This window comes from Lactuca saligna, chromosome 5 (genome assembly GCF_052625555.1).
Source record: "Lactuca saligna cultivar CGN05327 chromosome 5, ASM5262555v1, whole genome shotgun sequence".
Classification (NCBI taxonomy): Eukaryota; Viridiplantae; Streptophyta; class Magnoliopsida; order Asterales; family Asteraceae; genus Lactuca; species Lactuca saligna.
In genome coordinates, this window is record NC_136421.1 from 217,842,713 (window position 1) to 217,867,661 (window position 24,949).

Here is a 24,949-nt window from a genome sequence, read left to right on the forward strand (position 1 = left end):
CAACAAATGTGGTGTATAAAGAAGTATTGCACGATTAATATTTTGTGTCGTCTTGATTGGTTGCTTTTTATTGGTTATTTGATGCATGATGTAACAAATAACACCATAGTTTGATTATATTGTCTTCAACATGTACTTTTTTTTAACATAACAATTTTGTAATGGAAACATATCACCGAAAGAACTCACGTGCCCCGCCGCTTTGCGCGGGTAGACGGCTAGTATATATATATATATATATATATATATATATATATATATATATATATATATATATATATATATATATATATATATATATATATATATATGAGATAAAATCATAAAATTCTAATATGTTTTTATTATAATATATATGTGATACTATTTTAGGTTATTATTCTTTTTTTACACCTTTTGATCATGGTTTTAAAACTTGACTCTTATTTTATAGTAAACGACAAGATTCTTTTGGTCATATAATCAAAAGTAAGGCTTAGATCTTGTATTAAAGATCATGAAGCTGTTATATTGGTCATCGAAAGTCAATACATGGTTCAAGTTAGTTACTATTTGATATTGATCCTCGAGGTTATTTTGTGTTAAAATTACATATTTCATTGTCATTTGATTTTTTCCACTAAAGTTCGTTACTATTTGATATTGGTCCTCGAAGTCAATACATGGTTCAAGTTAAAGGTTTAAATTAAAGCTGCTGTGATTTGGCCTTCTAAATGGTATTGCTGCCGCATATTTTTTTGGTTTAAGGTTAAAGGAAAGTTTGAGTTGATTGGAAGTGTTCTCGTTTGGTTTGTTTGGTATTGATGGTATAGCTGCTTACATTTTTGTATCTTTCGGTTGTTTTTTTGTATTGTTCTATATTTTTTTTTTGTCACCGGATTTGCATGGTTTTTCATTGGTTACCGGCTGGCTTCTTTTTAAAAATTACAAATTTTGTAACATTGGTTTGGAAAAAAAAAAAAAAAAAAAAAAAAAAACACATTTACAATTTACTGTTTGATGATGGAATTAATGCCTTTCGAAGAAGATCATATTTTGACTATAAAAAGGTTCACCGTATCTTTTTAAACAACAAATGTTCGAAAGGAACAAATATATATATTCATTGATTTACCTCAAAGATGATGGTGAAGAATCTTGTTCTTTTTTTCAAGCTTAATATTCTTAGTTATAGTAACTGAGAGTGTTTTTGGTTGCCATTTTTTTTTTTTTTTTTTTTTTTTTTTTTTTTTTTTTTTTTTTAGTTTTTCATAAAAAATTTCAAATGAAAATAAAAATATTAAAAAAACATGTTTGGTTGATTCCATTTTCAAAAAAAATTCAAGAAAATGAAAATTTTCTGTTTTCTAAATTATATATAAATTAGAAAAATAATTTTTACAATTTTTCAAAGTTTTCTAAATTTCTAACATAAAAAATGAAAAACCCAACCGGTTTCCAACCAAACATGTTTTTAAAAATTTTCAATTAAACTGAAAAATCAACTTTATTTTCCTTTTTTTAGGTGTTGCTAATAAGACACTCCTTAAACACCCATTGACCACTTTTTAAAAAGATAACCAATAATTAACTGCTTATAATAAGTTTTTCCGGAAAACAATATAATTTAATCTAATAAAAATATTTAAAAATTTTATTAGGGTGTCCTTATTGTAATATAAGGTATCTTTTTAGCCAAACCTTTTTTGATAAATGAAAATAGTTTTTCACAAACAAAGACACCATGAACAACCTCATTTTTTTAGTAAACATGTTTGGTTTAAGGGTTTTAGTTTTTATTTTTCTATGAGACCTCGATTAAGGTTGAATCGGATCTCTCTGATGCTAAAGTCATCATTGGTAAGCAAGACAATACTTTTAGAGTTTTCCAACCATTTTCCGAATGCAAACATGCGGTGGTTGGCAGAGCCTACGGTGGCGACCAACACATGCAACAATTTTCTAGCCATTTTTCCGACGGCCTAGAGGTTTTAGGCAATTCTTTTTGGGTCAAAATTTTATTTTTTAGAATTATTTTATCCTTAATTTTTGACTAATTAAATAATGATGGTTAATAGATTTAAGAACAGGCTTAAACAATATATTATGTTTTTATTTTTATCTTTGTTAAACGTGTGTGATGTGTTTCTAATAAATTATTTATGAAATGAATAAAAGCTAAATACGTTTAATAAAATAGTTTGGAAAAAACATGGTAAATCCAAAATTGGTCTTAGATTAAAAACTTACTTTTTAAAATCTTTACGAAATAACAAATTATTTAAAATGGTTTTAACAACATGTTAAGAATATTTTGTATTTATACATATTTGTAACATTCATAAATTTTGTAAACGTAGGAACAACTTGAATGTATAATTATGGGTACCATCAAACCTAGTCATATTGCAACCCTAAAGCGATCTTTTAGCCTTGGTCAGACCTAAGCACAAACTCACATGTTCTGAATTAAACGATGTAACACCCGGAATCTAGAAGGCCAAAGAAAGGAAAAGAAAACCCCAAGTCAAGAATGCAACTCGTCGAGTCTGGGTGATGACTCGACGAGTAGGAGCAAGTTTTGCTACGCGAGTAGAAGGACCTACTCGACGAGTTGGCATGGGTTTGGGAAACCCTAAATCCGGGTCTTTGTACCCTATATAAACATCTTATTCTCCTTCCATCAGCCCCATTTATAGTCTCCAAGTCCTAAACTCTAATCCATGAAACCCTAGAGCATTTTCGGAGTGTGTGAGCCATCCTTGAGTGGTTTGTGTGTTATTGAAGCCTAGAAGAAGAAGAAGAAGGAGGAGCTTGAAGGTTCAAATAGAAAGTTTTATATCCAGGGATTTCGTTCCATTCTCATCACTTTCTGGTAATCAAGCTCCTAACTTGCTTTATAGTTTATTAGATCTCTTTGTGGTCAGTTTTATGGTTTTTTTTGTCCAAGTAGCATGATTTATGAGTTAAGGATGTCCCAAGTTGATTATACTTTCAGATCTGGAGTCATTAACGGTTGTAAAGGCATAAAGGTGCAAACTTTATGCCATTTGAGTCTCCGGCAAACCCTAAGGATGTTGTTGTGGCCTTTTAAGCCCCAAAGGGGTCATGCATGGAAGCAAGCTCGAGACTTTACGTGGTTAAATGGTATCTAGGCTCTAGATCTAGGTTTTCATGCATGAGGGTTTTAGCTAAACCCTTCAAAAAGGGTTATCAACAGGTAAACTTGGAAATTTTACCCTTAGAAAGGTCATTTCCAGTGAAAAATCGAAGTATAGGCTTTAAACCTGAAGAGCAAGGGCTTCATCTGTTAAGATGGCCAAACAGATAGAAGGACTCGTCGAGTCCATGAAGGAACTCGACGAGTCGGGTCGTGTTGTTATGTTCCTGTTTATGGTAGAACTCGACGAGTCTGTAGAAGGACTCCACGAGTTGATTCGCCAAGTCGCGACTAGGAGCAGCTCGATAGGACTTGACGAGTCGGAGGAACGACTCAACGATTTGAGTCACGATTCCAGGATTTCTGTGTTATAGAACTCGATGAGTTGAAAGGTTGACTCGACGAGTTGGTCAACCCAAAATGTTGACTCTAACCAGAGCATTGACTTTGACCAGGGGTAGAATGGTCATTTTACCCTTTGATGGATTCTCAGTTGTCTGACTATGTATTTTGGTATAGAGTTAGTCGGGGAGTCGTGTGAGCAGCCAACAGAGATTCCTCACGCATGAGATCAACATCCAGTTTGAGAGGTGAGTTTTCTCTAGTAGGAACAGGTCGAAGGCACCAATGCCGACCCATTTATGTATGTTAGTGTATACCGGATTTAGATTTGATGTCGGGGTTAGCCTGATGTAGTTTATATGCTTTCGGATTATGGTCTGATGACGGGCGGGGTCCGAGGAAGCTTTATATGTATGTTTCCGAACTACGGTTCGATGTCGGGTGGTACCCGAGGAAGGAATTCATGTTAGTTATAATCGTTGTCTTTGTGATACTTGTATGTGCCTGGTAGGGAGATGAGTGTGGGCAGGGGCTCGTATCTCATCACTAGCTAAGTATGGACAAGGTTCCATATCTCATTAGTAGCAGAGTAGGGGCGGGGCCTTGAGACTAGCAGTTATAGTGATGTGTTAGCTTGTTACGTACTAGTTTGATTATGATTATATATTTGCATGTGTATGGTGGGCGGGCCCAGAGACAGGCGGGGCCTGGTAGAAACAGATATGTATACCGAGCGGGGCTCAATGCCAGGCGAGACCTGATGCCAGGTGGGGCCTGATGTCGGATTTATACGATGTCGGGCGGGACCCGATGTAGCGGGCTAGGCCTAATGTTTTGCAGTATGTGATTATGCGTATGGTATGTGGTAGTTTGGGGAGACTTACTAAGCTTCGTGCTTACAGTTTTCAGTTATGGTTTCAGGTACTTCAGCTAGCTAGGAAAGAGCTCGGGATGACTGCATAGCACACATCACAACTTTAGCCTGGGATGATTTACTCTGATATTTTGATAAATGATTGATACAATGATTGATACAATGTTTTGAAATATTTTTACTTACGTTTTCATGAGATGATCTGGATTACTATGGTTTATTTATGATTTAAAAAGAAATGTTTGGACCTTATCTTGGGGATGTTTCAAGTTGGTATCAAAGCCTTGGTTTGAGGGATTCGGGTACACTTTCGGGTGTGTCTAAACTCAAACTAAGGAATTGGTATAGAAATTTTTAAAAGAACAACCATGTTTATAAAAGGATTTTGAGAAAAGAAAATAGTTTTAGAAAAAGCAAAAAGAAATTTGAAAAAAGAGGAAAGGGTGTGGTGCATGCAATCAGCCGAGCTCAAGTAAGTACTCCCAAATTACATGTTTATGTTATGATATGTTTACCAGTTTTATGATAAATGAATGCTAGATTAGGACTAAGGATCTAGGGAGGATGCCTTATGTGCCTGTTATATGTGTATCAGCTTTATGAATTGCATGCTAGTACATATTAGTCAGTATGATGGCTTGATTAGAATATGCTTGATTAAGTGTACTGAATGTTCGAATGTTGCTTGCTTTGTGCTTTTAGGAATTCTAGTTGTCTTTTACTAACTAGTAAACGAATATGTTAAGTTACATATTGTGAGGACTAAATAATTTCATAAGGTTAGGTCTAGCTCTATTTCACAGCTATTTTTTGAGTCCAACCGTTGTAGGGTAGGATCTCTCATTCGAAGAAGTATATAGTCTGAGTGATACGTAATAGTATCCGCGAGCTAGTTAGGGAAGACAACAGGGACTTCTTATGTTGCTGATGGCGGAGAGTGGGATGGTGATTACCTAGGGCAAGCCTAGAATGAGAGTAGTTTTGGGAGCAATAGTAGTAGTAGTAGTAGTAAGGGACTTGGTGGAGTCGAGATAATCCTTGAGGAAAGTACGGATAGATGTGGAAGGTAGTATGGGCCCGTACTACTAAAAGCAGAGGATCCGTACTCGAGTCAAGGAGGGATGAGATAAAACCGGGGAACTTGTAGTGTGTGTGTGTGATCCCTCGATAGTGATGTGTATTCAAATGATTGTTATGTTATCTTGTAGTATGGTGACACTACGGGGTAGACTATTGGGCAGTGCAGGTGCCGGTGAGGGATCAGGCTCGGGTTCAGGAGTCGAGCAGCTTGGGGAGCAGATGAGAGAGTTTATATCGGCAGGGATTACGTGCAGTATATTAGACCAGACTCCTCTGATCTTTGGTACAGTCAATGTAACATCCTAATTTTCCAGACCAAAATTTCATTTTTGATCTAACGTTTTAGAAAAATATTTATCAGAAAACATCATCAAGTCATATCATTTCATAAAACCACAATCACATGTCTCAAAACAATATCATAAAAATATTAATAATGTCAGAGTATAACCCAAGAATCTCATAATGCGGAAATCTTGTGTGTGTGACGCGCTGCTACCACGCCAACACCTTCCCCTTCGATAAAGAGGTACCTGAAAACAAAACTGCAAACTGTAAGCACGCAACTTAGTGAGTTACCCCATCATACCACATACCTACACATATAATGCCTATCCCTCAGTATCTTTCAACCAGTAACCTCGCATACATAACTGGAAGATGGCCTTCCCTTCGGTATCTTTAAACAGGTAACCGGGAGCTGACCTCCCTTTCGGTATCTTTCAACCGATAACCGGGAGCTAACCTCCCCTTCAGTATCTTTCAACCGGTAACCGGGGACTATTTCACCCCTACCACTACCACATAATAGCATATCATGGACACATAGCTAGGCATTAATGGATATTGTCTACCCCTTCGGTATCTTTCAACCGGTAACCGAGGACTATTTCACCCCTACTACTACTAGCACATGTAACATCCTAGAAGATAAGCATAACAAATAGTGGCATACCATATGATTATCACAAAGACAATCATCTAACTAGAACTTCTACTTAGTGGGCCGACATTGTGGCCTTCGACCCACTTCTACTGGAAGGTAATTCGCCTCAATGTTGTGAAGTGTCGGAACTGTCCTTGATGTAGGGATCAACTCCTCTCAACACCTACACATATTAACTTTCCTTAGTTACCAATTCATACTCTTAACCATTTCAAGGGTCAACTCAGGTCAAAGTCAAAGTCAAGGTCAACACCCTGGTCAAAGTCAACATCTGGTTAACTTAACTCGCCGAGTTGGTCCTCCAAATTGTCGAGTTCCATAATCCTCAAAGTGCTGGACTTCGATCCTACTCGTTGATTCTTTCAAGAACTCGCCGAGTTCTTCCTCATACAGAATCGGGACCTTTTGCTCATGACTCGCCGAGCTCATCCTTGAACTCGCCGAGTCCTTCTTCATACAAGTTGAAGTGTTCTAGTCCTTGACTCGCCGAGTTCTTCCTTAAACACTTCGAGTTCATCTTCATATAATGGAGACGTTGCCTTGAACTCGTCGAGTTCTTTGATCTTCAAGCCCATATTCATGTCCATCTTGTTGAGTCCTCTTCTAGACTCAACTAGATCAATCATAAATCGGAAAGGTTGGGGAACCATAACCCGACTTGCCGAGTCCCATTAACGACTCGTCGAGTCTCCTAAAGTCCATGTCCATATAGTTGATTTTCAGTCGGGCTTAATGCATCCAGAACATAGATCTGACCTCCTAGGGTGGATATTACATGTAAAGTCACGAACTTTACGTCCATGCATGGGTCTTCAAGCTCAAAATACCCAAAAATGAAGTTCACAAGGTGCATGGGACTCCCATGGCCATAAAGTTGGCACCTTTATGCCATGGGAACCCTTAAAGGTTCAAGATCTGAATGTACAACCCCAAAGAAGCACACAATCCCGAAATGGCTTCACTATGACTTAGAAAAGGTAGAAATTAGCCCTAACTAGAGATCTAAGAGGTAAATGGTCAATGTTTAAACTTTTTACCTCAAACAAGTTGGAAATATGAAAAAACCTCTGAATCTACTTGCTTTCTCTTGATTTCCCATGCCTCCTCTTTCTTATCAAGCTTCAAGGACACACACAAATGGAACAAGAGCTCAAGAACACTCAACAATATGTTAGGGTTTCGTGAAGAGAATCTGAGGGTGATGGAGGATGAAGTGGAGGCCCTATAAGTTTTTTAAATAGTGTGCAAACCCTCAACTTAGGGATTCATCCAGACAGGCCTACTCGTCGAGTAGGGGCCTCCGACTCAGCAAGTAGATTCTTTCACCCGCGTCCAAAATTTTCCTCGAATCGACGAGATGGGGCCTCCAACTCATCGAGTCCTAGACTAACAGTGTAAGAATTAATATTTAAAATACATACCAGGAACTAGGTGCTACAGTCAAGGAGGGCATATTGGAGATTTTGGATGAGAGGCTAGGAGCCTTCCATATTGAGATGGTTGCCATGATGGGGGCGCATACACTGACCTTCCAAGAGTTCAGAGCTTGTGGAGCTCCGGATTATCATGAGGCTAGGGACCCCATTGCTAGCAGCATATTGTTGGTAGATGTCGCCAACGCTTTTCACACTCGCCGATTTCCTGAGGGGGATACGGTCCGACTCGCCTCCTATCTTCTGAAGGACAGAGCACGGGATTTTGGGAGGAGGTTGGACATGATTTTGAGGATGTTCCATGTTGGACGCGATGGCATGGGGTGACTTCTCGGCCAGGTTCAACGCCGAATTTGCACCATTTATTGAGGTGCAGCAGTTAGCACGAGAGTTCCAGGACCTCCACCAGACTACTGAGACAGTGGCGAAGATCACCACCAAGTTCAGAGAGAGAGAGAGAGAGAGAGAGAACCCTTCTTATTCCGCAGTATGTGGTGGATGAGGAGATGAAGAAGGCTCGGTACCACGAGATGCTGAGGAGCGATATTAGATAGTTTGTGAGTCGGTCTAGCTGCAAGATGCTGGAGGATATGATCGCTCGATCCAGGGAGAAGGAGATTGACTTAAAGGCGGATAGGAAGAGGAAACCAATCGAGGTGCAAACATCCGCGAGATCGGGAAAAAGGCCCAAGATATCAGATTCTAGATCGAAAGGTCATCAGGACCATAGCCGCTATGGGAAGTGTGGCAGGACACACGAGGGTGCATGTAGGAGTTGCAGTGGTGGCGATTCTGGCTGTTTCAGGTGCGGATAGATTGGTTATTATAGCAAAGATTGTACTGCTACCACCACCCAGGGATCAGACCTGATCAGCTTTCATTGCAGTCAGAGGGGCCATAAGAAGGCCCAATGTTTGAGTTTGATGGTAGTGGGTCAGGTGATAGCAGCTTCCCCTGCGATATTGAGGAACACCGACGGTCGTCAGGGCTGGGCAGAGGCGCCTGCGGCGAGGAGTAGGGCATTCCAGTTGGTTATAGAGGAGACACGAGCAGCTTCTGATGTTGGAGGTGCGTATCTTTGCTTTCGTATCAATTTTTATTTACGATTTTATTACTATTTTCTCACATCCATATGAGTAGTTGTATCTTGGGATTATACTCCCTGCTTATGTTCAGATTATATGCCATCTGCATACCATGGGTCTTAGGGTAGTAGTGTGGGGACGTATCCGTATAAAGTGAATTCTCAGGATGCGGTAGTTATAGCAAGTGTGATTAGCATACAGGAAGTGTTCCGACAGTCTTTAAGGGTCTTAATGCTTTAGTGTCAATTGGTTTTAGGAACACTAACAGCGGTAAGAGTTGGTTACCAGCAATATTCATCAATGGATGGTACAAAGGATTAAGTATCTTTCCAAGTGGACATGTTGTAATGTGTTAGTGGAACCAAAGTGGGGGAGAGTTCTCCAAGGGTTTAGGAATGGAAGGAAGTGTGGATTTAGGACGAGTTCACATTCTCATCAGGAAGGAAGGTAGCCCAAGTGGCTGATTGGATCGAGGGGTATGTGAGATGCGAGTTTGAGAAACTTCCCAACACAGGGTTTGCGTCTTTATTCGATAGCTAGCTTAGAAATCAGGATAGGGACTCCAGTCAGTATGCGGTTTCAGCCAGGACGTTAGGTTGTACGCATGTTTGAAGTGAGAAGTGTTGTGATACTACGGGATAGCCAACATTCACTAGTAGCCGGACAGTGTGGAAAATGTGGTAAGACTTTGGGTTAGCCATAACATTCATTAGCAATCAGATAGCGGGGTGTAAGCGGGGGTCCATATCTCCTAGTCAGCGGAGTGTGTGTGAGGCACGTATCTCCTAAGTAGTGTGATCAGAATCAGGAAAGTATAGATAGAAAGAACTTGAGGAAGTTGTACATGCATCGCCCTAGATAGGTGAGACCTGGTGGCAAGACCACTTAGTAGTATGGTTTGGGTGGGACCCGTGAGTGAGGCCCACGTGTTAGTAGCAAAGTAGGTGAGACCTGCCAGAGATCGTTGGTTCAAGATACAAGATCGGGGATTCTAGGATTTTATAGATCCAAGAGTGGAAATGTGGATAGAGCAGTTTCGGTAGCTGAAGTTTTATGTGGAAGTCGTAAGGAGCAACTGAGAGGGTGATCAGTGGTTCAATAACCAGGAGGAATCTGGTATTCTAGATAGTGGACGGATAAGTATGGACCTGGGAGGTCCTGTTTCCGTTGGAAGGTAAATAAGAGACATCATGATGTTCAGGTAGAAGTAGTGATGAGAGGATTCTTGTGAGATAAGTAGCTTGTGGATCAAAAGAGTGAAGACACTTACAGATAGGTTGGATAATCTCAGAGTAATTAATTTGACCCTATTACGCAGCTCTCATTTGAGTCTAACCATTTCAGGGATGAATCTTTTACTCAAAGGATTATCTAAGCCTCCTGGCAGGTATAAGTATTCTACATCTGGTTATAGTCAGAGAATGTGTTGCCATTGATAGAATCGAGTTGATCAGGGTGAGAAGTTTTGCAGTTGAGCAATGATTCATTAAGAATCGGGCATGGTGATATAGGCAGTCTCTCAGAAGACATACCATTATACATTTCATATCTTGGAAAGACAAAAGTAGTTCCCTGTAGGGCGGTAAGGATGAATTATTGTCAGATTTGGAAGGTTCTGTTGGTTGGGTTCAGCTGTCTTGGGAAGGCCATTGATTGCGCAAGATGATAGTGATACTTCCAGGATGATGAGTGTCAGTGATGTTGGAAAACACTAGTTGGTCCAAAGTAGACAGGAGGATAGTTGCGAACGTGACACATGAGATGTTCGCACGGTAGGAAACGGTAGCGGACTTCGAGGACGAAGTTCAGTTTAAGTGGGGGATAATTGTAACACCCAAAATCTAGAATGCCAAAGAAAGGAAAAGAAAACCCTAAGTCAGGAAGACAACTCGTCGAGTCTGGGTGATGACTCGACGAGTAGGAGGGAGTTTTCTTTGCAAGTAGAAGGACCTACTCGACGAGTTGGTCTGGTTTTGGGAAACCCTAAATCTGGGTCTTTGTACCCTATATACACATCTTATTCTCCCTCCATCATCCTCGTTTACAGTCTCCAAGTCCTAAACTCTAATCCACGAAACCCTAGAGCATTTTGGGAGTGTGTGAGCCATCCTTGAGTGGTTTGTGTGTTATTGAATCCTAGAAGAAGACGAAGGAGCTTGAAGGTTCAAGGAGAAGGTTTTAGATCCAGGGATTTCGTTCCATTCTCATCACTTTATGGTAATCAAGTTCCTAACTTGCTTTATAGTTCATTAGATCTCTTTATGGTCACTTTTATGGGTTTTTTGTCCAAGTAGCAAGATTTATGAGTCAAGGATGTCCCAAGCTGATTATAATTTCAGATCTGGAGTCATTGAGGGTTGTAAAGGCATAAGGTGCAAACTTTATGCCATTTGAGTCTCAGGCAAACCCTAAGGATGTTGTTATGGTCGTTTAAGCCCCAAAGGGGTCATGCATGGAAGCAAGCTCGAGACTTTACGTGGTTAACTGGTATCTAGGCCCTAGATCTAGGTTTTCATGCTTTGGTTTGGAATGCTAAGGTTGCTTGGACAAGATCTATGTCCTAAAGGAATGAGGGTTTTAGCTAAACCCTTCGAAAATGGTTATCAACAGGTAAACTTGGAAACTTTACCCTTAGAAAGGTCATTTCCAGTGAACAATTGAAGTATGGGCTTTAGACCTAGAGAGCTAGGTCTTAATCTATTAAGATGGCCAAATAGACAGAAGGACCCGTCGAGTCCATGAGGGAACTCGACGAGTCGGGTCGTGTTGTTATGTTCCAGTTTATGGTAGAACTCGACAAGTCTGTAGAGGGACTTCATGAGTTGATTCGCTAAGTCGCGACTAGGAGCAGCTCGATAGGACTTGATGAGTCTTAGGAACGACTCGGCGATTTGAGTCACGATTCCAGGATTTCTATGTTATAGAACTTGGTGAGTTGGTCAACCCCGAATGTTGACTTTAACAAGAGTGTTTACTTTTACCAGGGGTAAAATGGTCATTTTACACTTTGATGGATTCTCAGTTTTCTGACTAAGTATTTTTGTATAGATTTAGTTGGGAAGTCGTAGGCGCAGCCATCAGATATACCTCACGCACGAGATCAGCATCCGCTTTGAGAGATCAGTTTTCTCCAATAGGAACGGGTCGAAGGCACCAATGCTGTCCCGTTTATGTATGTTAGTGTATAACAGATTTAGATGCGATACCGGGGGTAGCCCGATGTAGTTTATATGCTTCCAGATTACGGTCTGATGACGGGCGGGGACCGAGGAAGGTTTATATGTATGTTTTCGAACTACGGTTCGATGTCGGGTGGTACCCGAGGAAGGAATGCATGTTAGTTATACTTGTTGTCTTTATGATACTTGTATGTGCCTAGTAGGGAGATGAGTGTGGGCGGGGGACCGTATCTCATCACTAGCTGAGTGTGGATGAGGTTCCATATCTCATTAGCAGTAGAGTAGGGGTGGGGCCCAACATAGTCGGGGCCTTGAGACTAGCAATTATAGTGATGTGTTTGCTTGTTACGTACTAGTTTGATTATGATTATATGTTTGCCTGTATATGGCGGGCGGGCCCAGAGACAGGCGAGGCCTATTAGAAACAAATATGTATACCGAGCAGGGCTCGATGCCAGGCGGGGCCTGATGTTGGATTCGTCCGATGTCGAGCGGGGACCGATGTAGCGGGCTAGGCCCAATGTTTTACAATATGTGATTATGTGCATGGTATGTGGTAGTTTGGGGAGACTCACTAAGCTTCGTGCTTAAAGTTTTCAGTTTTGGTTTCAGGTACTTCAGCTAGCCAGGGGAAGAGCTGGGGATGACTGCATAGCACACATCACAACTTTAGCCTGGGATGATTTACTCTGATATTTTGATAAATGATTTTGATACAGTGATTGATATAGTGTTTTGAAATATTTTTACTTATGTTTTCATGAGATGATCTGGATTACTGTGGTTTATTTATGATTTAAAAATAAATGTTTGGACCTTATCTTGGGGATGTTTCAAACGATTTAACTAGGTATTGTTTTAATACATGACAAAGGGAAGACAAAACATGATATTTGGGACCAACTTTGTCCTAGATTCTCATAAAGATCTAAGAATTGTTTCATACCGAACTTACTATTATGTGTATGATCAATAGAGCATGGCACTAATTTTCATAGCGGATCCTAGTATTTATTAAATTAATTTTTTCAAAAACATAAAGGCGATTAATTTATAAAGGATGAATTAAAAAAAACTAAAATTAAGCTTTGATTTTTTGAGATGATAGTTTGAGAAAGGCAAATCGAATTACTCTAACTTCACATACTGATGTCGTAACTTAAGGATTGTCCTTAAGTAGGAGAAGAAGTTACCTATTATTATGAACCCCATACCTGACACACCATTTGAGAATGCTTCTATTGTTGCATGAAATGCATGGACAAACAAATTTACAAGCAAAATAAAGTAGCATTCATTATGCTTGAAAGCATGATTCTATACCTTCAAATGTATTTGGAGAATGTTGATGCATATGAGATGTTGGGTGAGCTGAAGAACGTGTTTCAACAACAAACTAAGAATAAGTTGTATAAAAATATTTGTACACTCCATGCATGCAAGATGGATGGTGATCAATTGGTTGGCAATCAAATCTATAATATCTAAATCTATATTGACATACTAGAGAGGTTAAGATCTCCATCATACATAAAATTCTAAATAATGATGATTTTGAATATTTTGCCAAAACCATATAATCAGTCATCATGAACTATAAACACTATAATATGATTTGTTAGGAGAATTTCAACTTAAAGTTGTATGTTATGCTTAAGACTGTTGAGAAGAACATACAAAAAGTTTCATTCATAACTAACTATCAAGGAAGGACATGAGAAAAAAATTTGGGATCTTATTCAAAAATTAGTTTCAAAAACTCAAGATTAGTAATAGAAGTATTTTAACTTTGAATTATATAAACTAGTTTTATTCCCACCAAATGATCCACTTGCAAAGTTTGGAAAGCTACCAACAACCATAGAAGGGAAAAAAATAACAACCTTTGTAGTTCTTTGAGTCCTCAAGGGGAGGCTTGAATTTTGATGTAAAATGTAGAGTAGAACTTCTTCTTAGATGGAAACACTAACAATAGCTCAACTTGATTAAGATGTTAGTCTTGTAAAACTCTTAAGATTTAAGACAAAACCAAGTATCTTCTTAAAGAGAGAATACAAGTAAACTTTATACTACCTTATTCTTGAGAGAAAGTAAGAGAGAATCGATGTAATTTTCAGATTTCACTAGATAAATGAGAGGGTTTGAAAGCCTTCATAAAGCCAAAACATTACCCAATCGGTCTTAACAATTTAATACGAGTTATGCATCCTTATAATATGTTAATGTCATGCTTCTAAAACATGTCCCCTAGATTAAAAGAAGCTAAGGACCATGTGTCCATCCTCTAGCCATGTTGATAGTTTTAAGCAAAAAAAAAAAGGTCTTATTCTTTATAACTTATAAACCCTTATCTATTAAGCTAAAAATGTAACACCCGAAATCTTGAGAAACAATTGTTGGGAATAAATCCCTTTTAAGGATTGGACACAGCGTGTTGGAGGACCAACACGACATGTCTAGTTAAGAAGAAGCGTGACTTTCATTAAGCTCAACACGGCGTGTTGCCTCTTAGAACACAATGTGTTAAGGCTGGAATGAAAACCTTAATCTTCCAAGTTTTTCTCCCTATTTAAAGGAATAAGATGGCTAGGGTTTGTTCATCTCCAGCCCCTCAATCCCTGAAAGAAACCCTAATCATCTTTCCCTCCCATTTTGAGCTAGCTTGGTGTTTTTGAATCTAAAGAAGGAAGAAGGTGGAGGTAGGAAGCAAGGATCCAGCAAGCAAGCCCTCATTCTTTTGTTTGGCCCTCTTCTGGACCTTCGTAAGTATCCAAGAGTTTGTTGGGAAATGGCACATATGGTATGTTATACGTTTTATCTGATATCTCTCTGGTTTATTTTTAGTATGGTAGTTATGAGGTGATTTGAGTCAGGATCCAAATCAGGAGCCGGAGTAGGTGGCTTGGATGGTCCAGGATTGACTGAGGACCGGGTTAGGGAGATTATACATGAGGAGGTTTTTTCTATTGTCCGGGGGCAAATACCGGAGTTTTTTAGGTCTATCAAGACCGCTATGATGGAGTTCTTAGATGAACGATATGTTGCATGTAACTTCCCGAAAATCCAAGGTAATTTTTTTTTCATTTTTTGAAGACAATAAATCATACAAATGAATTGTTCCAAAACCGATCAGATTGAATATATCTTAGAACACAACGTGTTAAGGCTGGAATGAAAACCTTAATCTTCCAAGTTTTTCTCCCTATTTAAAGGAATAAGATGGCTAGGGTTTGTTCATCTCCAGCCCCTCAATCCCTGAAAGAAACCCTAATTATCTTTCCCTCCCATTTTGAGCTAGCTTGGTGTTTTTGAATCTAAATAAGGAAGAAGGTGGAAGTAGGAAGCAAGGATCCAGCAAGCAAGCCCTCATTCTTTTGTTTGGCCCTCTTATGGACCTTCGTAAGTGTCCAAGAGTTTGTTGGGAAATGGCACATATGGTATGTTATACGTTTTATCTGATATCTCTCTGGTTTATTTTTAGTATGGTAGTTATGAGGCGATTTGAGTCAGGATCCAGATCAGGAGCCGGAGTAGGTGGCTAGGATGGGCCAGGATTGATTGAGGACCGGGTTAAGGAGATTATACATGAGGAGGTTTTTTCTATTGTCCGGGGGCAAATACCGAAGTTTTTTGGGTCTATCAAGACCGCTATGATGGAGTTCTTAGATGAACGATATGTTGCATGTAACTTCCCGAAAATCCAAGGTAATTTTTTTTCCATTTTTTGAAGACAATAAATCATACAAATGAATTGTTCCAAAACCGATCAGATTGAATATATCATTTAAACATCAGAGTAATATCATTAATTATCAATGCAGAAAACTACGGGGGATGTTGTGCAGTCACATCGGGCCCTTCCCTTTCGAACTGAAAGTACCTGAAACCATAAATATGAAATCGTAAGTACAAAGCTTAGTGGGTTCCCTAAAATTCCACATACCATAATATAAAAGTGCCATGGGCTATCCCATGGTCTTTCTTGCAATGCCGATGACCAAATCTCGGTCTTACATACATGTGCTAGGGGCCAGATCATGGTCTTTCATACAACTGCCAGGGGCCAAATACTATTCTTTCATATAATTTCCAGGGGCCAAATCATGTTCTTTCATGTAAGTATCACAGAGACAACTAGCATTCCACATATCACTAACACCATATAATTCTTTGAATGAAAGGTCTCACACTACAACAGTTAGACTCAAACAAGAGCTACACAATAGGGTTAAACTTAACCTTTTGAAATTATTTAATCTCGGATTTATGTAACTTAGTGTATTTGCTTACTAGTTAGATGATGTTAATGGGAACTCTTAAAAGCACAAAGCAAACAACATTCGAGCATCGAGTAATCTGAATCAAAGCATGACCTAAACATGGCATCCTATCATTGACTGGTCCAGTACTAGCATGCAAGTCTACAAGCTCATACAATAGGTATATAAACGCATCTCTCCTAGCATTATATCATGCAAATCTTGAGCAGATCCTTAGTCCTAGTCTAGCATGTGATTCAAAGATTCACGATTCAATCATATCATATGAACATGTATGGGTATTTTGGAAAAACTTACTTGAACTCGGTCGATTACATGCACCACACCCCTTTCTTTTATTAGAAAATACTTTAATTAAGACATTTATTTTTATGAAAAATCTATCAAACCCTCAGTTTGAGTTCAGACACACCCAAGAGTATGCTCGAATCCTTCAAACCAAGGCTCTGATGCCAACTTGTAACGTCGCAAAACTCATAACTATTTTTTTATATTAAATAAAACATCAATCAAATGTGTTTATCAAAATCATAAATAAATCATAGTGTATCCCTAATCATCCAAAATACATCAGAGTTAATAAAGCGAAAAATCATGGTGTATGCAATGCGATCATCCTGAGCCCTTCCCCTTTGAACCGGAGGTACCTAAAATATAAACTGAAAACTGTAAGCACAAAGCTTAGTGAATTCCTCAAAACACCCCATACTAAACATACAATGGGCCTTGCCCGATAACCATTGGCTCCCACTTGGTATCGAGCCCCACCTAGAACAGATCTATCAGTAACATGTTTTGAGCCCCACCCAACACACTCATTAGGCCCCACCTGGCATCATGCCCTGCCCAGTATACATATAAACACATACAACACATGCAAGAGTCACACATACATCTAACATACAAATAATAATAATTCATGGATCGACATTGGTGCCTTCGACCCGCCAAACACTGGGAGAAGACTCACCTCTATTTGCTGACAATCAAATAGATGCTCGGGTTGCTGAACTGAAGAATCTCCACACTAATCAATAATATAATACCCTAACTAATAATTGGGTCAAAAACCATAATTTAAACTTAATTCACTAACCCCAACTCCTAGGTTAAAAGACCATTTTACCCTTCCCTTAAGTGGCCCAACAATTCGTAGCCCAAACTCAACGACACCCAAAGCCTATTAATGGACCAAATCCAAAGACACTCAAGAACCCAAAACCCTAGAGTCCAAAAAGGTGGACCAAAATCAAAGAAGGGCCACAAAATCGCGTACGCCCCGCGTACCCTACCCATACGCCTCGCATACGTGAGTTGACTTGAAAACGGGCTACTGACCTAGTACGCGCAACGTACTAAGGAGTATGTGATGGGTTTTGACCAAAAGAACATTCCTATGTGCACATGAAGAACCTTAAAGTTTTGGATCTAGGTTTCTCTATTGTACATGCAAAGTTTATCCAAAGCTTGAAACCCTAATCTAGCATACCATAAAAATCGAAATCTACTTCCAATACAAGTTTAGATGATTACCTTTTGATAGTAGCAAGAATCTTCAATCTTCAAGAGCTTAGTATCACAAGTGTAATACCTCTAATGGCTTACAAACACCAAGGCAAAAAGATGATTGAGGAGAGAGGAGGAGGAGGCACAATTTCAGCTATAGTAACTCTAGGGTTTCTCAAGTGGTCAAAAACTGTAGCCCTAGGGGTCCTTAAATAGCTGAGCTGCTAGGGTTATAGTCAAAACCTTAATTGGATAGCTTAGGCCCTAAGCAGCTCCAAGAACCTTCTGGAATAAGGCCCTTGGACGAAATCTGGGTGGGCTTCCAGTCTAATTTCGTCACCCTCATTCCATAGGGATTCACATCCCAAATTCAACTATCTTATAATTGGTAGTTCTAGTCCCCTTAGTTCAATTAATATCTTTTAATCACAGAATCAATTTCCTATTTAATTCTTGATTAATATTAACTAACTAATATGATTTCTCTTTTAATATATTATTCATATAATATATTAATAAACCATAATAACCTCTCTCTCTCTCTCTCTCTCTCTCTCTCTCCATAAATCATCCTGTCCAGTTGCTTTGGTGAAGGCAACCCAAAAGGACCATGCACAACCGGGTCAAATACATACCAAATATAGTTATGGACTTAGACACTAATCCAACAGTACACCCGACGTACTGGCCAGTGAGCCACTCTTCATCTTTTTGACTTAATTAGTTAAGCCCTTAACGTCCAACCAATAAATCTACTTCATTTTAAGGTCTTAACACATAAATTTGGCAACTTTACTCATTTGCATGACTTAATGGAACCCAATACCCTTTTTTATCCATCTAAGTCCTTAATATGAGCACCAACTCTGGCATGGTTCATCAAAACCCATCAAGATGACATTTTTATGCATCAATAACTTCAGAAATGATAATATCTAATATTCTAAGCTTCTGGAGTAGATCATACTCACAAGTATGACTCAAAGGACCAAGATATGCCCAAAACAAGCCCTAGGTTAGATCAAACACATAGAGCCATCAAGATAGAAGCTCTATACCTCTAAATGCTAGCAAAACTGATGAAGACTTTGGATCTAAGAGCTCTACTCCAACCAAGGTTTGAACACCAAGCTCCTTCTTCTTCCAAGTGAGCAAAAACACCAAAAGTTAACCAACAAAGCTCAAGAATACTCAAGAACAAGCTAGGGTTTCATGGGGCATCTTTAAAAGGAAGGAGGCTGATAAGGGAAAGTGTCTTGAATCCATACTGATACTTAAATAGGGTCCAAACCCTAAAAATTAGGGTTTTTTCCCAGACAACGTACACCCCACATACTAGAAGTACGCCTGATGTACGCGCCTATTCCTAAAATTTTCACTTTTCACCCTTTGAGACCAAATTTGAAAAATAATTTAATATCAAGGGTCAAAATAAGAAATACCTGGAATTCGGGTGTTACAGTTCTTACCCACTTGAATTAGACTTCATCCTCGAAGTCTTCTTCCGCAAATAACTCTGGGTAATGCTCTGGTGATTTGGTGTTGACATTATAGTGTTATGCCCAGTCATGACTGAATTAATGTGTTCAATTGGTAGTCTAATGACGTGATGACAAATTAGGAAATCGGGAAACATAATTTTGGACAATGAGATTGATTGTAACCTATGTCTCATGTTCATACGATATCTTAAAGAATGAAGGAAGATTTGATCACTTATCTTAGGGCCAATCTCTAGTTGAATAAGAGTTTGGTAGTTGCTTCGGAAAGAATACTTTGTTGTTTAATTTAGAAGTTATACTTACGGTTGTAGTTATAGACTCGTCCAAGTGAGAAACTGTTGGTTAAGGTGTTTAATCTAATAACTAAATTCATATATACTTGAATTAAAAGCAAAGTCTTTTTTTGGGTTGCCCTCAAAACTGGTAATTGACTAGAATGACTTTTGGAGAGAGCGGATGATTTATTGATTTATTATATGATTAATAAATAGCAATAAATAATTTCTTAATATATTATGAGAATAATATATTAATTAGAAATAGAAATATTTAATTAATAATTAATCAAAAATTAATTGAAATTAATTTTGGGATTAATTAAAAGTGCAAAGACTTAAGTTGTAATTGTTCAGTAGTTGAACAAAAGAGATTCAAGGACCTTCCATGGGTCATGGACGGTTTTTGGGAGTTTTTTTAAAGGGTTTTAGATTAATCCTTAAGGATAATTAAGAAGTTGGATAATTACTAAATTTGAAATAATAGTATTATATTCAAATTAGGGTTTCCAATGCTCATTGTATCAACAATAAATAGAGCCCATTGGCTCCTCATTTTCGTCCATCACTTTTACCAAAGGAATAGCTAATTTTCCTACTCCTCTCTCCTCTCTCCTCAAGTGTTCTAATTGCTAGGGTTTGGATATAAACGATTAGAGGCAATGGATTTTTGGTGTTTGCTTTCTAAGACATTTAAAGAAATGAATTGATTTGATTATTTACTATAATAATCAAAATGTATGTAAACCCTAATCCCTTGTAGTTTTCTATTATTGTAGGGCTTCCTTAGGTTTCTTGATGTTCATGCATTTTTTTATTGTTATCAATAGAGAAAACTTATATCAAAATAGGTTGTATGTGAACTTAAGGGTTAAGTTATTTCACCTCATGCTTTGAATTATAACCTATAAAACCTATCACTTCCAAGGTACCGTCACATCGTGAAATGCAAGTGTCCACGTCGTGACCAAGGTCTTATCCTTCAAACTAATTGATAACCCCGAAATAATGATTACTTGGAACTGGGTGATACATGTCTATCTGAATATATTTGCATATTTAGGTAGTTATAACTTTAATATGACAAGTCTGATATTTATCTTCACACTTGAACTTCAACAAAATTTATTTTATGATCTTTAAATAACTAAGACTTACTTAGTCACACGACGTTGAATCGACTTAAGTAGATAAGACATCCAAATGCTAATGTGTGTAAGATTTAGGTGTCTCAAGTTGCCAAGGGCAGCTCAAACCATCTAGTTTGGCAACGTTGATTAAGTGCTTAATATAGAACTTGGTTAGCTCAGGCCGACAACTAACGGTAGCTTATATAATTCGTTAGACCATTAAAAGTTTTGGAAGCTAAATGATCCCAAGCTTTTGTTTTTATAGTAAAAGGGTAATCCTTGGGTTAATGATTCATGTTTATGAACTGGTTAGGAAGTCAAAACTTTTGGAAAATGATGCAATTAGTGAGAAATTGGTAAATAGTAGAAAAATATGTTTTAAATGTCAATTAAAGGTAAGAACTATGTTTAAACATGTTAGAAGATAAGAACTATGATCAGACTTGCTAAAATGTCTTAGTATAAAAATGGTATGAAATAATACGGTATAAAATAATAGGTGTTTATACAAGAAATGAACAAAAAAAAGTACATTGCTATTTTCAATAAAGATGGACAAATGAGATTTGGACAATTGAAAAGCAAATGAGGATAACAAGTTGTGAAATGTACTTATGAGCATCAATTATTTGCAACGGAGCCTTAAGAACTTAGTGTTTCAAGGAATACGAATATAAACTACCATATTTAGCTTAAAGAATCAAGGGTGTGGAGAAGACATAAAAGATTATCAATCAGCAAGTCTTACATGTGGATACCATTAAGTTATCATGAATGAAGTTTATAAGGCTTGTTTAAGTATTTTAATGATCTAGAAGTATTATGGAAATGAAATATGATGATTGATGGGATATTTGGGTATGAAAAAGGGCTAAAACAGGATCACCAACATTAATACGTAAACCGAGTACACCATAGAACCAAATCCACATGGACCAAGTAAGTTAGGTCGGGTTTTACTTGTTGACCAACATTTGCATGACGTGTTTAATGTTATTAGAAGCCACATTTCTTACCAAAACTTTCTAGAACCGTGTGTGAAGCTTCAATGTGCGATTTGTATGTGTATGCATAATTTTGGAGAATGCAAGTAGAAAATTTTGATGAAAAAAATAAGATTCTATTCTATCATTTATCATATATTACATCACGACACAAAGTTCCACTTCCAAAATCATTCACACATCTATCACAAAGTAACCTTCCAATTAGTCAAAATGAATGCAACAATTCATATTATAATTCCTATATATATATATATTATATCAACTAATGTGCCAAATAAATTCGAATGCAAAGAACTATATCTAATAATCAGTAATGTAAATCAACAAATTTTACCTCTTCATTTTAATCGAATCCAGAAGCAACTTGGTGTTAGAACCATAATCCACTTTATCAACCTTCACAACAGTAATCTTCACCCTCTGTTCTTCCCCATACACTTCCTCCTTAATTTTCAACTTGAAAACCACCTCAGCAAAAAGCCGACTTTTAATCAACTCCCCAAAACGCTCATCATCCTGTTCTTCATACTTCATCACATAAAGCTCTTTTGCAGGACACCCCAAAATCTCCTCCCCACATTCCTGAAAAGCAGTCACCCAAGTCAACCCTGTATGATCTTGAATTTGACATTGAAGAAGATATCTATAATCACACTCCTCAAATTCCTTATTACACCTATCACATTGCCATTTTAAACCCCCTGATTTTGTCACTTTCCTGCTACATTTTCTATCCCCAATTGTTAATGGACATGCAGTGTAACAAAAGTTGTCCGTTTTTATGAAAATTAATGTCGCCTTTATAGAAACCCAATCCGGTTTCTCGGATCTACCGAGACCCTCGTCTTTGATTTGCGATACGGTTTTACGGGTCTCGGTTTTCGACCCGGTTTCGCGGGAGATTGATTGGGAAATGACGTTTTTGCCCCTGGTGTTGAACCAGGATCTTAGGTTATCGGCTTCGGAAGATTCCGGATCGATGAAGAGTTGGGTTGATGAAAGAGTTCCGATTGTTTTTCCGGTGAAGTCGTTGACTTTTCCGGATTTGACCGCTAAGACAGGGGTCAAACCGGAGTTGACTAATTCTTGAAGGGTTTGACCTTCTCGATTGCAGAAATCCCCCCAAAGTGTTAACTCCACACTGAAACTTGATTGGTCTTTTAGGGTTAGAATCCTTCTTTGTGTTTCCATTCCGTTTTTTCTCAAGATTGGAACAGAAGGGTTGACTGATGTTACGATTCCAATGATGTCTATGATTGAATTGTTTTCAAGTGTTTCGATTTCACTAATCAGTTTGAATGAAAACTGTTGTTGTGGGATTGAAGAATCTTCATCTGTGCAAAGATCGATGGTGGAAGAGGACTCGAGAAAAATCTCCCATTCGTTGTTTAAATGGTTGAAGTTTTTCTTAGCGGGTTTTAAACTACCTTTTGAAATGATATAAACTTTTCCTACTTCGATAGTGTCATAGAATCGGTCAACTACGGAATTGAAACACGTGACACGTATTTCACCGGAATCGGAATCGAGGAGGTCGAAGGAAAAGACTTTTCCGTCCCCTTTCGCGTTGTTGTATCGCCGGAGGTCTCCTTTGGCGGTGACTCTTGCTTTGATGGCCCACCGGCCTTGGTAGGGGTTGAGGGCGGTGATTGGGATGATGCGTGGTGGTGCTTCGTTTTTTGTGATTGCTCCGTGGGGTTTGTAGATTGGTGGTGGTTGGTATGGTGGTTGGACAGTTGGGCGGAAGGTTTGAATGTTGTTGGTTGTGTTTGTGGGATTCAGGCGGTGGTTAGAGGGTGGTGGTGTGTGGTGGGAGATGCCATTAGGTGGTGGATTGTGAGAGATGGTGTCGGATTCTGTGAACATCTTTGGGTTTCCAATGATTTCACATTCGGGTATAATGGTTTCCATGTTTAGGACAACAATGATCCTGCAAAGAATGTTGGCAGAAGGAAAGTGAAATCAATTATTGATAGATAGTTTGAACACCACACATGGTCTGACCATGTAGTTTTGATTAACAAGTTTAATTGAAATGCATAGATCATCAAACTACATTGACACATATATTTCAAACTTTCAGGGATTTCAAGTGCTTGATGCTGCATTTTGAGTGCTTAATGTGTGTGTGTGTGAATTTAAATAACATGTATACATAAACAGTTAAAATTCATGATGTAATACAACACAAAGCAACAAACACACATGTGCACGTGTAACTGAGGGATTCATACATTCATGATTCAACAGCTACTATCATTCTATGTGCCCCAAAAAACAGAACAATTTAGTAATGTGAGAAGAGAAATTTCATTTCGTATAAACCTATAGAAGTTATACCTACAGAAAAACAGATTAAGGCAAGCAATTTAAGAGTATACATGACCAGGAAATCCTTACAGCTTAGTTACATTATCGGTGATCTAAGGCTTGTAGCTATGATAAATTCATTCCGAAGTGTTCATCATGTTCAATTTAAGCCCTAAATCTACATTAATCTCTATAGAAAATCAAACACAAACACTTATAGTGCATAAGCATATAGAAATTAACAAACAGAATTCAGCGTGTGAAGAGAAAACGAACGTACTTGCGATTTTGAATTGTGCTGCAAATGTACTCGATGAGTTGAACAACGGATCCTACACGAACCGCGCCGTTTTTGACTCGATCATTAAGCTGCGTAGCGAGCATCGTTTGCTGAGTCAACACGGAATCGGAGAGAATCAAACGGTACCTCTCCTGTGATGAATTGATGGGTTTGATATCTAATATCTGTAGCAACGGCTTCGAATTCATGTCGCCTGCGAGAATCGCCGGAATACCGTTCGATGACAAATTTACAGGCATTTGATTGATTTCGGAGCAAAATTTTATCGCGAAGAAATTGTAGAGAGAGATCTGGAAATTTGTGAGTAACAAAGTTAGGGTTCTTGACTGAGAAAGGATAAAATGAATTGGCGGGGAGCCGCGGTATTAAACCGACTTATGCTTGTTTCATTTAATAAGGAAAAAGAAAAAACGAAAAGTAGAAGGTGTCAACTGTCAACAAACCAGGTTTTAAATTCCTTTTTTGTATTGGTTACGAAAGTTTATAATTTATAAAATAGAATAAAAACAAACAACTTTTTTAAAATCTTAATCTGAGTTTATATGGACCAAGAAAGTTAA

At 38.2% G+C, this 24,949-nt stretch overlaps 1 protein-coding gene across 1 annotated transcript; it reads right to left on the reverse strand.

Moving 5' to 3' along the window:
* Positions 1-15,834: 15,834 nt before the first annotated feature.
* Positions 15,835-24,769, reverse strand: RPA1A (replication protein A 1A). Its single transcript, XM_078993277.1, has 3 exons — positions 24,369-24,769; positions 22,113-23,708; positions 15,835-15,958 (listed from the first exon to the last, which is right to left on the reverse strand). The coding sequence occupies exons 1-3, from the start codon at positions 24,626-24,628 to the stop codon at positions 15,904-15,906; spliced, it is 1,911 nt and encodes a 636-aa protein (XP_078849403.1). The 5' UTR covers positions 24,629-24,769; the 3' UTR covers positions 15,835-15,903.
* Between the last annotated feature and the right edge of the window lie 180 nt (positions 24,770-24,949).